Source organism: Periplaneta americana, chromosome 1 (assembly GCF_040183065.1).
Source record: "Periplaneta americana isolate PAMFEO1 chromosome 1, P.americana_PAMFEO1_priV1, whole genome shotgun sequence".
In the NCBI taxonomy this organism is placed as follows: Eukaryota; Metazoa; Arthropoda; class Insecta; order Blattodea; family Blattidae; genus Periplaneta; species Periplaneta americana.
The window spans coordinates 122,682,339-122,696,130 of record NC_091117.1 but is presented as its reverse complement, the minus strand read 5'-3'; the positions used below and the strand labels follow the sequence as shown (position 1 = coordinate 122,696,130).

Sequence of the window (13,792 nt, the reverse complement as noted above, 5' to 3'; positions counted from 1 at the left end):
GTGATGAATATAATAATAATAATAATAATAATAATAATAATAATAATAATAATGATAATAATAATATAATTTTAGAGCAGAAATTATCTGTTGCATTATCATTATCTGTAGATCTTTAAAATATAATTATTTGTTTAATAACAGTGGCGGAATTATTCTGCAGGCTGGAAGAATACACGACACTTAAGGCTCGTCCACAATAAACCGGGAACAGAAACGACAACGACAACGAGAACGGAAATATTGTTAAAATAAGTGTATTTAAATGTGAGCATTCACAATTAACTATTGTAAATGCTCACATTTAAATAGGCTTACATTTATTTTAACATTATTTCTCGTTCTCCTTTCTCTTCCCAGTTTATTGTGAACCAGCCTTTAAGCTACATGTATCTGTCACTGCAATCGGTGTCGGTAATCGAAATCCATACCGGTACTCCCCGCATACAAAGACGACCTCAAAGGACACCAAGTCAGTTCTATGACACGCTACTGCGAAACACGATTTCTACGAAACATCACGAGCGATCAACTCCAGAATCAAACACGAAGAGTATTAACGAGCAAGGCTGCTATTGACAACTGAGGCTTTGCGACCTCGACGCGTTTCTTTCTTGTATATCGTGCTCCAGGAAGGAAAGGATATCGCGTCGCTGATGTATGACAACCGCATGCGATTAAGGTGAAATACCGCCGAACTTTATGGAGGAAGTAATTCAGAAGAAGGCTATCAGCCATTATCTAGTGTGAAAATCATTCCACGGACGGAATGTAGACTGACTCCCGCCAGCGAGCTAGCTGCGTTCGCGCATGTGGGACGGGGGACCATTGACAGAACATCAAGGCCAACTGCTAGTCAGCTGTTCCTTTCTTGCACTCTTAACAGTTTCGGATGCAATTAGCATATGACAGTAAGACAACAACCCGGACCAGCGCATCGGGATTGCGTTGCTAGGTGACAAGGAGAGCCGTGTTGTGATGACCCTGTGTTATTTACACATAATGGTTCCTCCATGGTATTTATTCTTGCTAGATCCTACGTTTATAAGTTTTTAGGAACAGTGTAACAATATTTAAAAATGAAATTGAAAGTGTGCTTTATACTTCAATCTTTTTAGGAAAGAGGAAAACCTGTGCCGATTTCACCATGACGACGCGACGTTTTAAAACCAATAGTGTGACTAGAGTGACAATGTGACTAGTTTAATTGTTCTTCGGTTTAAATAAAATTCAATTTTCCTTCGTTACATTTTAAATAAATTTCAGATAATATCTAACATTTGTGCTTTACTAATATAACGTCACATTACAAAAGAAATTGAAGTCTACATTTCAACACTTAATGCACACATACAAATTCATAGGTCGTAGGAGTTTATTCCTTCACTCATGTTTAATATTCATCAACTTGTATACAATAAGTTACCAGATCTTTTGAAAGACAATCCAATTGAATCAATATCAACACACACCAGAGGCATATGAGGAAGGGAGAGTCTTTAAAATAAAACAGGGACGCTGGATATACCGTCCAGAAAAACTGTTATAGTTTTTTCACTTACAGATTTTGTTAATTGAATTCTATGTTTTGTTCAACAAAATTTGAAATGTAAAATAAAATTAAATGTCGAGTTTAACAGAGTAGGGACAGAATAAGTTTCAAACTTACAGAACCTGGGCTTTATTGTGATAAAAAATTATAAAAAAAAGTGAGAATAGAATAGCCCGTTCTTTGATGATGATGATGATGACGATGACGTGGAGGAAGGGAGAAGAATACAGGAGGAAGAAAAGAAGGAGGTAGACAATCTGTTAATGCCTCGCACAATCCAACATTTTATGAGTTTGTTTCGGAGTTCACTGGAATTAAATGATGCAGAGCTTGTGTTCTTCTGTCAGGATTTTTCTTCGTCGTGAGCCAAAAATCACATAATGTACGGAAGTCCAATATCACGTCCTTTTAGAAAGAACTCATGATACTTTTTTCAGCACTGTAGCCGCAAGATTTAAAGAGTCATGCCTTAGACTACTACTATGGAATGGGAGCTTTTTCACGGTCTCATGAGGAAAGAAATTGCCTTATATTTTAGCCAGTGTATGAGACCGATGCCCACTCAGCATCGTGATGAATTTTGGAAGCTACAGTGAGTAGCGAAATCTGGTTTCGAAAGCCAGCTATAACGACTCTGGGAATCATCATGCTAATCACACGTTACCATGTCCTAGTTGCATGATCGTTCACCTCTACTAAGGCATGCGAAGTTTGGGCCAACAGTAGGGTGGTTAGCCTTAGCCTTCTATGGACTGTCGCGGCATGGATTTATGACATTTTTTGGAAAGTGTGTAAGTGAAAGAAGAAGACAGAAGTTCACACTGCAACACAATGCGTCTCCAAGTTCGTATCTCGTATTCGCGGCAGGTTTAATTGAAGTTCAAGTGTAGAGTTGTCGTAAAGAGTTCGTTACCCAAATAAGTAACTACTTTCAATTGTTTCACTTTCTTCTTCCTTTGTTTGGCATGCCGATATGACTCAGTCCTGATCAGGGCTGCCCATTCAAATGTAAACATTAAGGGGAAATCACGGCCTTGTTTGCTTAAGACAAGACGAAACAAATACACACACTTCAGAAGTCCCGCTGCATAAAATATTTTAACAAAGCAATATGACGCGTGATCCTTTAAAACGCTTCCTAATTTTCTTCTTCAAAATTTAAGGTTGATTAATATACTATTTCTATTTAAAATTGTAAATTATGTTTTATTTAACGACGTTCGCAACTCCCGAGGTTATATCAGAGTCACAGGTGTGCCGGAATTTGAATTTTGTCCCGCAGGAGTTCTTTCACATGCCAGTAAATCTACTGACATGAGCCTGTCGCATTTAAGCACACACTTAAATACCATCGAAGACCAGCACTCTACCGACTGCATCACCACCCAGGCCGACTATTTCTATTGCCAAAAGTAGCCTTTTACAACATGTTGTGTTTATTTTACCTGTTTCATAATCTAATACATTTGTACCTAATATATTACAGTTTGTTCTGACAAAATATACGCAAAGGTACCAAAAATAAAAATACATACTTCAGTTTGTTGTCCCAGAAATGGATACTTTCCGTGTTGGAGATTCACATCCATATCGCTAAAACTACGTCATACAGACGTAATAGACTTCAACTCGGCTAGTCATAATATGCATAACCTACACGTGCTGTGTAAACTGGTACATGCGTTTCAGTGGGATGTAGACAAATCTTAGTATTCCCTTTACGATAACCGTAATAATAGTGCATACTAAATTATTTTGAGAGAATTTTTTTATACATTTCATACAGATATCCAGTATTTTGTGTATAAACACTTAAACTAAACATGTTATTTATGTTACTTTATTTATACTCTGCATCATTCTAACTATAGATTCACTGAAAGTTTCAAAATATGTGTTCCAAGTTTGTGACAACATAAGTATTTAACTTAAATGCAATTTAATTCATCGACGTTTGCAAACCGCTGGTTTTAACAGTCAGTTTCCATTAAAGGAATACTCGTCGTAAATCAATCTGACAATAAAAATGTGAAAAACAATGTGAATTTAATACATCCGTGCGAGTAGCTATTTTAATACCTAAAGTAAGACAGAATGGGACTCAAAAGACAAGTTTCTCCTTCATGGTGTAATACCTTCCGAGTGCGCTACTAGAGAGAGAGAGTTGGTATAGGCCTACACAAAGTTTCGGACGTAACAGTGATTGAGAGTAACTTATTCGGTGCGGCGGTGATCGACAGCAGAGGCTTTGCGCTTTTCCATTACCTTATACCAGTCAGAAATATTCTTGTCCAAGTCATATTAATAGAACTATTCAGACAGGCGTATCGAGTGAAAGTGTGAGTGTGTGGCAAAGTGAATTTCAGTGACTTTCTTCACGTGGGGGCTAGTAAATGTGTCAAGCTATCATCATGGAAAAACTCTGTAAGCACAGTTCTTTTGTGAAATGGTAATTCTATTCTTTCGTTGGAGAAAAATGCATGTATTACTGTAATGTATGAATAGTTTTGTGTTGGAGATTTTACATTTGCAACCATGTGTAGGAATATATTTTATGAAACGTTTACATAGTTTCCTTCTGGAAAGGAAGTCAAATCCTAAAGCCTGTGTCGTAGATTTACGGCACATAAAAAACTCTCCAGGAAATTATGTCTATCATTTGTCACCCACATTGCATTTCGATGATTAGTAATCTCAGCATTGCCACTGTTACAACATTTCGAAAATAGTCAGGGCCTTCCTTGGTGCTAGAGACTATAAAAAATTGGCCTATTCTGTCGGGTTCGTTGCAGTTGAGTAATTTGCACAGACTAACCTCAAGGCAATGAGTTTATAATTTTTGAATATATAGGTCTACTTATTTCATATTCAAACAAAAATGAGAACAGCTCGGACCAAAGAACCTTATATTTGAAACGAAGACAGGAGATCGTTTTAACGAAGGTTACACGCAGTCCTACTTACGCAACTATTTGATTATTTTTTCACATTGTTAATGGCCTTACTAATAATTCTAGTTTATTTATCTGAATTATCATTATTCCATGAAATAATATAAAATATAATCTAGAGTTTATGTCTTTATTCTTTTCCGTGGATTTCAACTTTAGTTATTTAGATAGAGACTAAACCCGAACACATGGTGTAAATGCCCAAAAATCTTCAACACAAATGGAGCTCTAAGAAATTTTGATATCCCATAGAGCATTTTTATGTTTAAAGTAATGAATGTACTTCCGACTTTATTTAGTAACGGTGTTACAATATTTTCAGGATGAGAAAGAACAGTTGGTTACATAATATTAAACAAATATAATATTTATCACGACATAATATAGAAAAGTTAGGGTGGTTATGATGATCTGGTAGACAGCTTATTGTTAAATATACACTACAGTATAAATCTACTGTATACAATATTTGTCTTCAGTACAATTGAGTTAAATCATAATTAGTCAAAAATGGGAGTTGAGAACTGTACCGTAACTAGAGTGTATTAAGAACTGCTCGTTTTACCTTAAGCACATGTGTACAATTACTTGTAATTTCTACTTACCGTTTCTTTTTGCTTTGTGGTTTCATGAAAGTCATGCCCTTGCCTAAAAGTTGTTAATAAATTCTGAATTACAGTTGAAGTGAATTTAAAATGAATATCACATTAATATATGTGGTTTGAATTTCATACACTGGATTGAGATTGTGATAATTTTTTAATTATATGAAAAATTAACTGCTTTGTAATGAAATCAGTTACAGTCGAGTGAAGAGTTATACCCATTTTGCTTTTCCACTTTCGCTTTAAATACGACATTAAGTGAACAGAAACATTCCCTCAACAAAGAAAATATAAGTTAACTTAGAGTCGTTGTGATATTATAAAAGTCACACCTTTGTGTAAAAGTTGTTTATTAAGGTTTGAGTTTCTTTGAAGTGAATTTAAAATGTTCACCTGAAAATCGCATTGAATTTTGTAGTCTGAATTTTATGCACTGGATTGAGGTTATGATAACGTTTTAATTATACGAAAAGATTACCTTGGAACAAAATCAATTATCGAGTGAAGATCTATACCTATTTAACTTTTCCAGTTTCGCTTTAAGCACGATATTAAGTTAACAGAAACATACCCCTATACACTTACAAAGATAATGGGTTACTTAAGAGACTACATAGTAGGATAACTTGGTATAGGACATTACTGTTCAGTAAGCAGAGATCCCGCATGGATTCTAAAACACTGCTGCAACATTATTATAGTCCAGAAAAAACCATTTCAAGGACAGAAGGGAACGTCAAGCCTCAGTGATTTTAGCTGCCGTGTCGAATGGAAAGTTGTAAAAAAAAATACAAATTTTACAATGCATATGGCAGAAAGTGTATTATCAATTTCACAATAGTGTCATTATTTATTCCTATTCTGCATGTCTTTTTATGTTTGAATCGTCTGTATTTTATGCAGCCGTCAAGTGTACCACTAATATCCACGTTGCTCTAGTTTCATAAGTCATAAAACGCGTATTATCAGATCCATAAGAACACGAATTTCAAATACATTGGATAGTAAACTGACTCGAAGTGAGATGGAATTCCAGATACGAGTAAATGCAAAAAGAGAGACCAGGAGCTGCTTGATTCAAGGTTGAATGCTACAATTATCTTATTACTTAATATTGACAATAATTGCCTATTTTTCTTAAACAGAATTAAGTTTATATCAGCTATTCTCCGTTAAAACCTTGAAGACAATTTCAGAGTGAAAGAGGATACCATTCATTTTTGAAATCCTTCCTCTCAAATGCATAAACAATTTGTTTAAAAAAATTTCCATAACTACTTGAATGAACGTCATTACGGAAATCGTGGCTAACGTGAAAGACTGAAATTCAATTTCATGTGTTTGTGAGACAATGGAATACATACTGACGTAAAAGCAACACAGGAACAGATTATCTCTCCTGTCGAAAAATCTATAGTTTATGCAAAATTGATGTCATTCGTCATATTTAATAATAATTCATTTTAATGTTTTTATTCTTATTTATATTCTTTTTTACCTTATTGCTATTATTATTATTATTATTATTATTATTATTATTATTATTATTATTATTATACAGAAAAAAATTTGTCTTTATTATACACATTACTTCAAAATTCAGATCATAACAACAAACAGAATCTGAAAATTATATCGAAGAATTTCTCTCTCTCTCTCTCTCTCTCTCTCTCTCTCTCTCTCTCTCTCGATATAAAGATGCATATACTATATGTTTTTGTCCGTGATAATGATCTTTACAGTGATAAAATCAACTAAATATTACCACAAACAAAGTAGTACGTATACGAATTACTGCGAAAGCACAGTAATCAGTTGTATAGAAATTTGGAGAAATTGTTCGCACAGCTCGGAACGTAAATATCAACATTCCGAATTATATCTGTAGTCTCGAAAGCAAGGCAAAGAAACCCAAATAAATGAAACTAAAAAAAAATTCAATTATGATTTTAATTACAGTATTATAACGGAACAAGCATAGAATAACGAAACAAAAGTCAAACCCCGTTTTTTTCTGTCTCAACTGGAAATATAACAAATTCACTTCAAAATTAGAACATAAATAAACCCTAGAAATAGGCTATAGCATTAGAATTATATAAAATGTATTTTAGGATCTTCGAACATATAAGATGTCTACTGTGAAATGTAATTTGTCTTAATTATGTAGAATTAGGGCCTACTTATAAATATATTTCTGTGTGAAAGTAGTCAAATTCAGAAGAGGAACCCAAAAAAAACAAAGTAATTATGAAATTTGTAATACAATTTTTATGAGAGGTGGTTTCACTGAGTATGTAATGTAACATTCGAAGGCAATAAATATTCATTATATGAGTGAGTGAGTGAGTGAGTGAGTGAGTGAGTGAGTGAGTGAGTGAGTGAGTGAGAAGGGAATTCTTGGGAGAAAATTTAGGAAAGGAAACGAAGTCTCATAAGATAAAGATTGTTCCAGCTTTACTGAATTGGTGTACTTACCCATATAGCTCGTATAATATCTTTTAATGACTAACTTATTTGTGTATTTATTCATTAGTGAACGAGGCCAAAGAGTCTCATTACGGATACGGCTACAGATCCGCTTCGATTCTAACAGACTGTTTCTTTGTCCTCACAGGTGCTGCAATTTGCAATATCTGCTGCAACAATTCGGAATTGTCAAGCGTGACGAACAGATAAAGCTCATTATAGACTGCCCTGCATTGGAGGATGATCGTGTTTAACTCTCGCTAAGTGTTCAGTGTGATCAATACCGTGCAAGAGTGCAATTGAACTTAGTTTGTGTTCTCACAGTGATAGCTTTCATAAATCTGAAGAAACGAAAACATGAAGAATACATTTGGAGTTGGAGAATTGGTAAGTACAAATTGATACCAATTTATTTGACCATGATTACGTTATTTACGACATACCAGTGCTCGCTTCAAAAGAATGCTGCATACTCATGACATGGGATGCATCGAATCCTATGAAGGAGATGGAGACCAATTTCCGTCGCTGCATTTTTAGCCTGTTACAACACCACGCGACATGCAATATTAGTTCAGTAGGCTACCTAGACTACCAATAGCAGCATTTTTTTAACTTTGTTATTTTAACGACGCTATATAAACTGCGGAGTTATGTAGCGTCGATGGACTTGGTGATAGCGAGATGGTATTTGGCGAGATTCGCCATTGATTATCTGATATTCACCTTGCGGTTGGGGAAAAACCTCGGAAAAATTCCAACCAGGTTATCCGCCCAAGCGGGAATCGAATCCGCACCCGAGCGCAACTCTGGGTCGGCGGACAAGCGCCTTATCCGACTGAGCTACGCCGGTGGCTAATAGCAGCATTTAGTTTTAATCAATGTTAATATATTCTGTAATCAATTATTAATTTTAACTTTATAATTTAAACCACTTTTCTTCGCTGTTCATGTGAGAAACACTAAGATTTGTGTAGATATTAGAGCGAGTAGAAATTCCTATGAAATATATACCGAATAACTTCTCTTGAGATCCAAAATGGCTTATTTTCATTTTTCGTGGTAATCATATTGTCAAGGAAAATGCGAGTAGAAACACGATTTGCGCTCCATATGCTTCCATAGAGAAATTCAGAATAGGTCGGATAGCTTCCAATCAAATGCTCAAATGTTCAATTTATCGATACATTGCATGAGATTAAATTGTAGTGGACAAAGGTGATTTTCCGAATTCCTAAGTTTTCTTTATAATTACTCATTACCATTCTACTATTGCTCCATTATTGTATTATATATCCTTAACATTTAATTCCACTTAGTACACGATCAAGTAACACTAGGGTTTTCTTTCATTATAGGCTTTTATTTGAAGCAGATGTTGATAATACCACAGTCTAGTACATATAGTCACGAAGCTCTGTACGTAGTAAATATGCATTCATGGATAGTTGATAACCACTAGGATCGCCTCATTACAGATAATGCGAAATAGTACCGGTACAGTCTACTGTTCCTAGCACCCTCACAACTCAAGCTTCGTGACTGTATATACTAGACTGTGATGATAGAATAAAATGTTGTCTTGACAGCGTTGTAATAAGTTTGTCTATTTTTTTTCTCATACCAGCGTTGTCAACAATCAGAGTTCTCCTTGCGCCCAGTCGATTCAATCTATAAAAGAGGCATGAAGTTACCTTACAATATTCCGCTGCTGTGGGGTAACATACAATATCTGACAGTGGAACGAGTGGGCCTGAGTTCAAATCCTGGTTGGGACAGTTACTTTATTGCGGTTTTTCCGGGATTTTTCATGAACCCATTACGAGCAATGATGCGTAAGTTTCAGTGCTGGACTCTAGATTCATTTCACTGGCATTACCACTTTCATTTCACTCATACGATAGAAAACCTAATATACACTTGTGGAGTAACGGTTAGCGCGTCTAGTCGCGAAACCAAGTTGCCCGGGTTCGATTCCCGGTCAGGGCAAGTTACCTGGTTGAGGTTTTTTTCCGGAGTTTTCCCTCAACCCAATATGAGCAAATGCTGGGTAGCTTTCGGTGCTGGACCCCGGACTCATTTCACCGGCATTATCACCTTCATCTCATTCAGACGCTAAATAACCTAAGATGTTGAGAAAGCGTCGTAAAATAACCTACTAAAAATAGATAACCACTACAGCTGATAGAGCGTCATATAATAAATTAATTTAAAGAAACCATACAGTAGCCTTCAAAGCATAGGTAGTATGAAATTTAATATCGTTTATATTTATATTACTTTAGTGTCGCAGAGAAATTGGGGAGTTCTACTACACTGCATTGGTCCACCACTGTGGATTAACGATTAGTATGCCTGACCGTGACACGAGTGGGCCCGGGTTCAAATCCTGGTTGGGACAATTTATCTGGTTGAGCTTTTTCCGAGGTTTTCCCTCAACCCATTAAGAGCAAATGCTAGGTAACTTTCGGCTCTGGACGCTGGACTCTCTGGCATTATCACCTTCATCTGAATCAAACGCTAAATAACCATAATAGTTGATAAAGCGTCGTAAAAACCTAATTTAAAAATTACACTGCATTCAATTGTACGCAGTAGTTAAATGAATTTCTTATTGCTTTCACAGTGTTTAATGGACTATTCTTCAGTCTTTTTACACGCCAATGACTGGCTGTTCTCAGCATCGCCACGGCTAGCAAAACATTAGTTTAAAGTTTAAATGAAGACATTCAACAGTGCACTGTAGTGGTCGATGGCTACGGTATGGCATAGTTGCGCCCCGCGGTCAATTGGGAGGCCTAGGCATGGCATAATTGCACCCCGAAGAAATCAGGTAGCAGATGGGACATGGCATAGTTGCGCCCCGAAGAAATCAGGTAGCAGATGGGACATGGCATAGTTGCGCCCCGAAGAAATCAGATAGCAGGATGGACATGGCGTAGTTGCGCCCCGATGAGCATAGTACACACGAAAGTGATTGTCATAAAATAAATAAATTACTTAAAAATATTACAGTGATAGCTGCATTGAAATCAGGTAGGCCTAGCGTATGATCAATTTTACTATTTAAAATAACACTTTTTTATTGATCACACACAATAAATGAACTGCATTTTTTGTTTCTACACCGATATCTTAACCCTACGGTACAGGGTTTCGAAAATTGAAACTTAGAACCATTATCAATTATTAACTCTTCACCCTTTTCACTAAACTTAACATTCATTTTAAATTAACCTCACTATACGCCACAGACGGTGTGAAAATCACTAATAAAATGTCAAGACTGCTAAGGCCCCATATTCCAACGGCTCACTCATTTGAATATGTCAGTTAATAAAGTACTGCCAACTTCATGGTGTTCATTTTAACGGTAGGCTATTGATAATCACTGCATAAACAGTAGAAAAACAGTTAATAAAGAACTGCCAACTTCATGGTGTTCATTTTAACGGTATCGATAATGAATATAAATCGAATAAGAAATCAATAAGGTTGGTTGATTACGAGGCTCGAGTTTCCGTAGTGTCTTTTTATTTACCTATTTCATCGGGGCGCAACTATGCCATGACCTTTTCTCTACCTGAAGGGAACGGGGCGCAACTATGTCATGCCTTTTTCTCTACCTGATGGGAACGGGGCGCAACTATGCCCACAAAACAGGGACCCTTTTTTATATGCTGGATTTTATCTGACCGTGTGACGCAACTATGCCCTGCCCGATGGCTAACCCACGCCACCAGCAGAGAGAGAAACTTCAGTTGACGAGTATTGAAGCTGTTCATGCATTGAGGTCGGAATTTTTATCTGAGTAGACTGTTTAAATGACACAATTCATTTTCTTATGGTAAAAATTGTTACAATTATCCATGCAATTTAAAATATGGAGTTGTGTTAAAGAGAGAAAGGAGATATTCTTCACCTTACTTTCTCCTAGTACAGAGATCAGTAAATCCAGTTCTGTGTCCTGTATTCGGCATGACTAAGAATAAGAATAGTTTCGAATTATATCGGGGACAAAATGAAACAAAATCACAAAATGTAACACCTCCACATCAGTTAACAATATTATACTGTAATTAAAACTGACACGTCATCCTTTCGGCATGTCAACACAAGTAACATTTATAAAGGTCCATGGAGAAACTTCTTTACACTATATTTGCTGTGATTTATATTATTTATACTCCATGACTGTACAATATGAAATGAAGTCAATTTACCAGTGGCTAGTTCAGCCCAGAATAAATTTCATCGTTTGCTTACTAATATTATAGTAAGACCACAGTCTAGTATATACAGTCACGAAGCTCAATACGTAGTAAATATGCATCCATAGATAGTTGCTAACCATTAGGGTAGCTAATATCACCTTATTACAGACAATGCGAAATAGTACCGGCACAGCCTATTGTTTCTAGCACCCTCACAATTCAAGCTTCGTGACTGTATATACTAGACTGTGGTAAGACATTCTTCAACCCACGAGTGCAATTTGCATGCAAGCAAAGATAAAAAAAAAATTAGCGAATTTGCGTTTCCGCATTGTCCCACAAACCTCTATTAAAGTAGGTCCTTTCATTACTGCCAGTTGCAGGTAATATAAAACATAGTTTTATTGCACAGCTTCGGTAACATAGTTTAGACACATTGTAACTGTCTGCATCCATGATGGTTGTATGGAATACTAGGAAGTGTTCAACGTTTACTTTCACATTTAGCGCGTTCTATTAAAACATGATCTTGTGTATTATTTTATGAAGTATAAAAATTCATCTTGTTGCAATGTTACTCTCTCACGGTACTTTGATTTTATTAGGTAGTTGATTACTGCATTAATAGAACTTTAAGACTATAGGTCTATTCTTCTTCTAGCCTTCTACTCGACGTCATATTTTATTTTAATAAACATCCATTTTTTCTTACTAAAATGTTCGCTGTCTCAAGATAATATTATTTTAAAATGTTTCCGATATAGACTATAAGTATAAATAATAAACAAATAAATGAATGAATAAATGAATTAATAAATAAATGAATAAATTAATGAATGAATAAATAAATAAATAAATAAATAAAAATAAGTAAATAGATAAATAGATAGATAGCTAAATAAATAAATTAATTAATATTTCTCAAAAACTCGAAATTCGATTAAGTTCTTCATATCTCGATGCATAACCTTTATTTCTCAGGGTATAACTAATGAAGACGTCAGAATTCTGAACAAATATGCACCAACTTAGAAGTCACTCATTGAAAATCGGCGTGTGTAAAATGTGCGTTTACTACTTTTTGTGTTATTTATGGAAATCAAAATCATGAAATGGATAATAACTTAAAGTTAAATGAATTCATTAAAATACTTAAAAATTATATTAATTTTAACGTAAATCAAATATTAATTTCGAAATTTAGATAATATTCCCAAAGGATAATAAACCAGTTATTTTCCCATTCATGATTATAATTTAATTTCCAATTCTTAACAAAAAAGTAGTCATTTCAATTCAGCATAAACTATGAAGTACTAATAAGTTTGATAATTTAGATAAGAGTATAGTGTCCCTTTTAAAATGCGGGGAATGGTTCAAATGCTCTCATGTTGCTGAAGTAATTTTTATCTCCTTCGCAATTTTTTTTTTTTTTTTTTTGCTATGGCGGGTACTTGACCGTTAGTCGTCATTCAGCCATATGAAGCCCGTTGTGTAAACCAATTTATAAATGGAATCATTACACAGGGTGAGCCTTAGGAGGCTGATCCACGCTACACCCGCGATGAGACGAGACGAGTCGAAGATGGAGATTTGTTGGAATGTCACAGGGGAACCGGAGCTCCTGAAGAAAATCCCTGTGATATCTGGACCACGGGCAAATTATAAGTTGCAAGTAAGCCGGGGAACGAACCCAGGTTCATAGGATTGTAAAGCCAGCGTTCTAATTATTAGACCACCGTGCTAACTTTTCCTATGCTTAGGCCTATTGTTATTTTTATTAAACGTTATTTTGTTTAAAACACCCGAAGTTTTATTTCAGAGACGACAAAGGCCTTAACCATATATTAAGATTCATATGACAATGATTTCGTTTTCGGTAACAAATTAGTTTATAGAAAACCGAAACCACGAAGAAATGTTCAATACATAAATTTATTTCAGAAGTTACTATTTTCGCTCTTCAGCCGATCTTGCAAGATTACCTCCCAATGCTATTTC

General features: G+C 35.4%; 1 protein-coding gene across 1 annotated transcript in view; it reads left to right on the top strand.

The window, feature by feature from the left end:
• The window catches only part of LOC138700281 (sodium-dependent nutrient amino acid transporter 1-like), a 61,301-nt gene that overhangs the window by 27,014 nt on the left and 20,495 nt on the right, over positions 1-13,792 (top strand). Inside the window, exon 2 of the mRNA XM_069826787.1 lies at positions 7,726-7,964. Within this exon, the coding sequence (XP_069682888.1) occupies positions 7,935-7,964 (30 nt within the window). The 5' untranslated portion in view covers positions 7,726-7,934. The remainder of the gene's footprint in view (positions 1-7,725; positions 7,965-13,792) is intronic.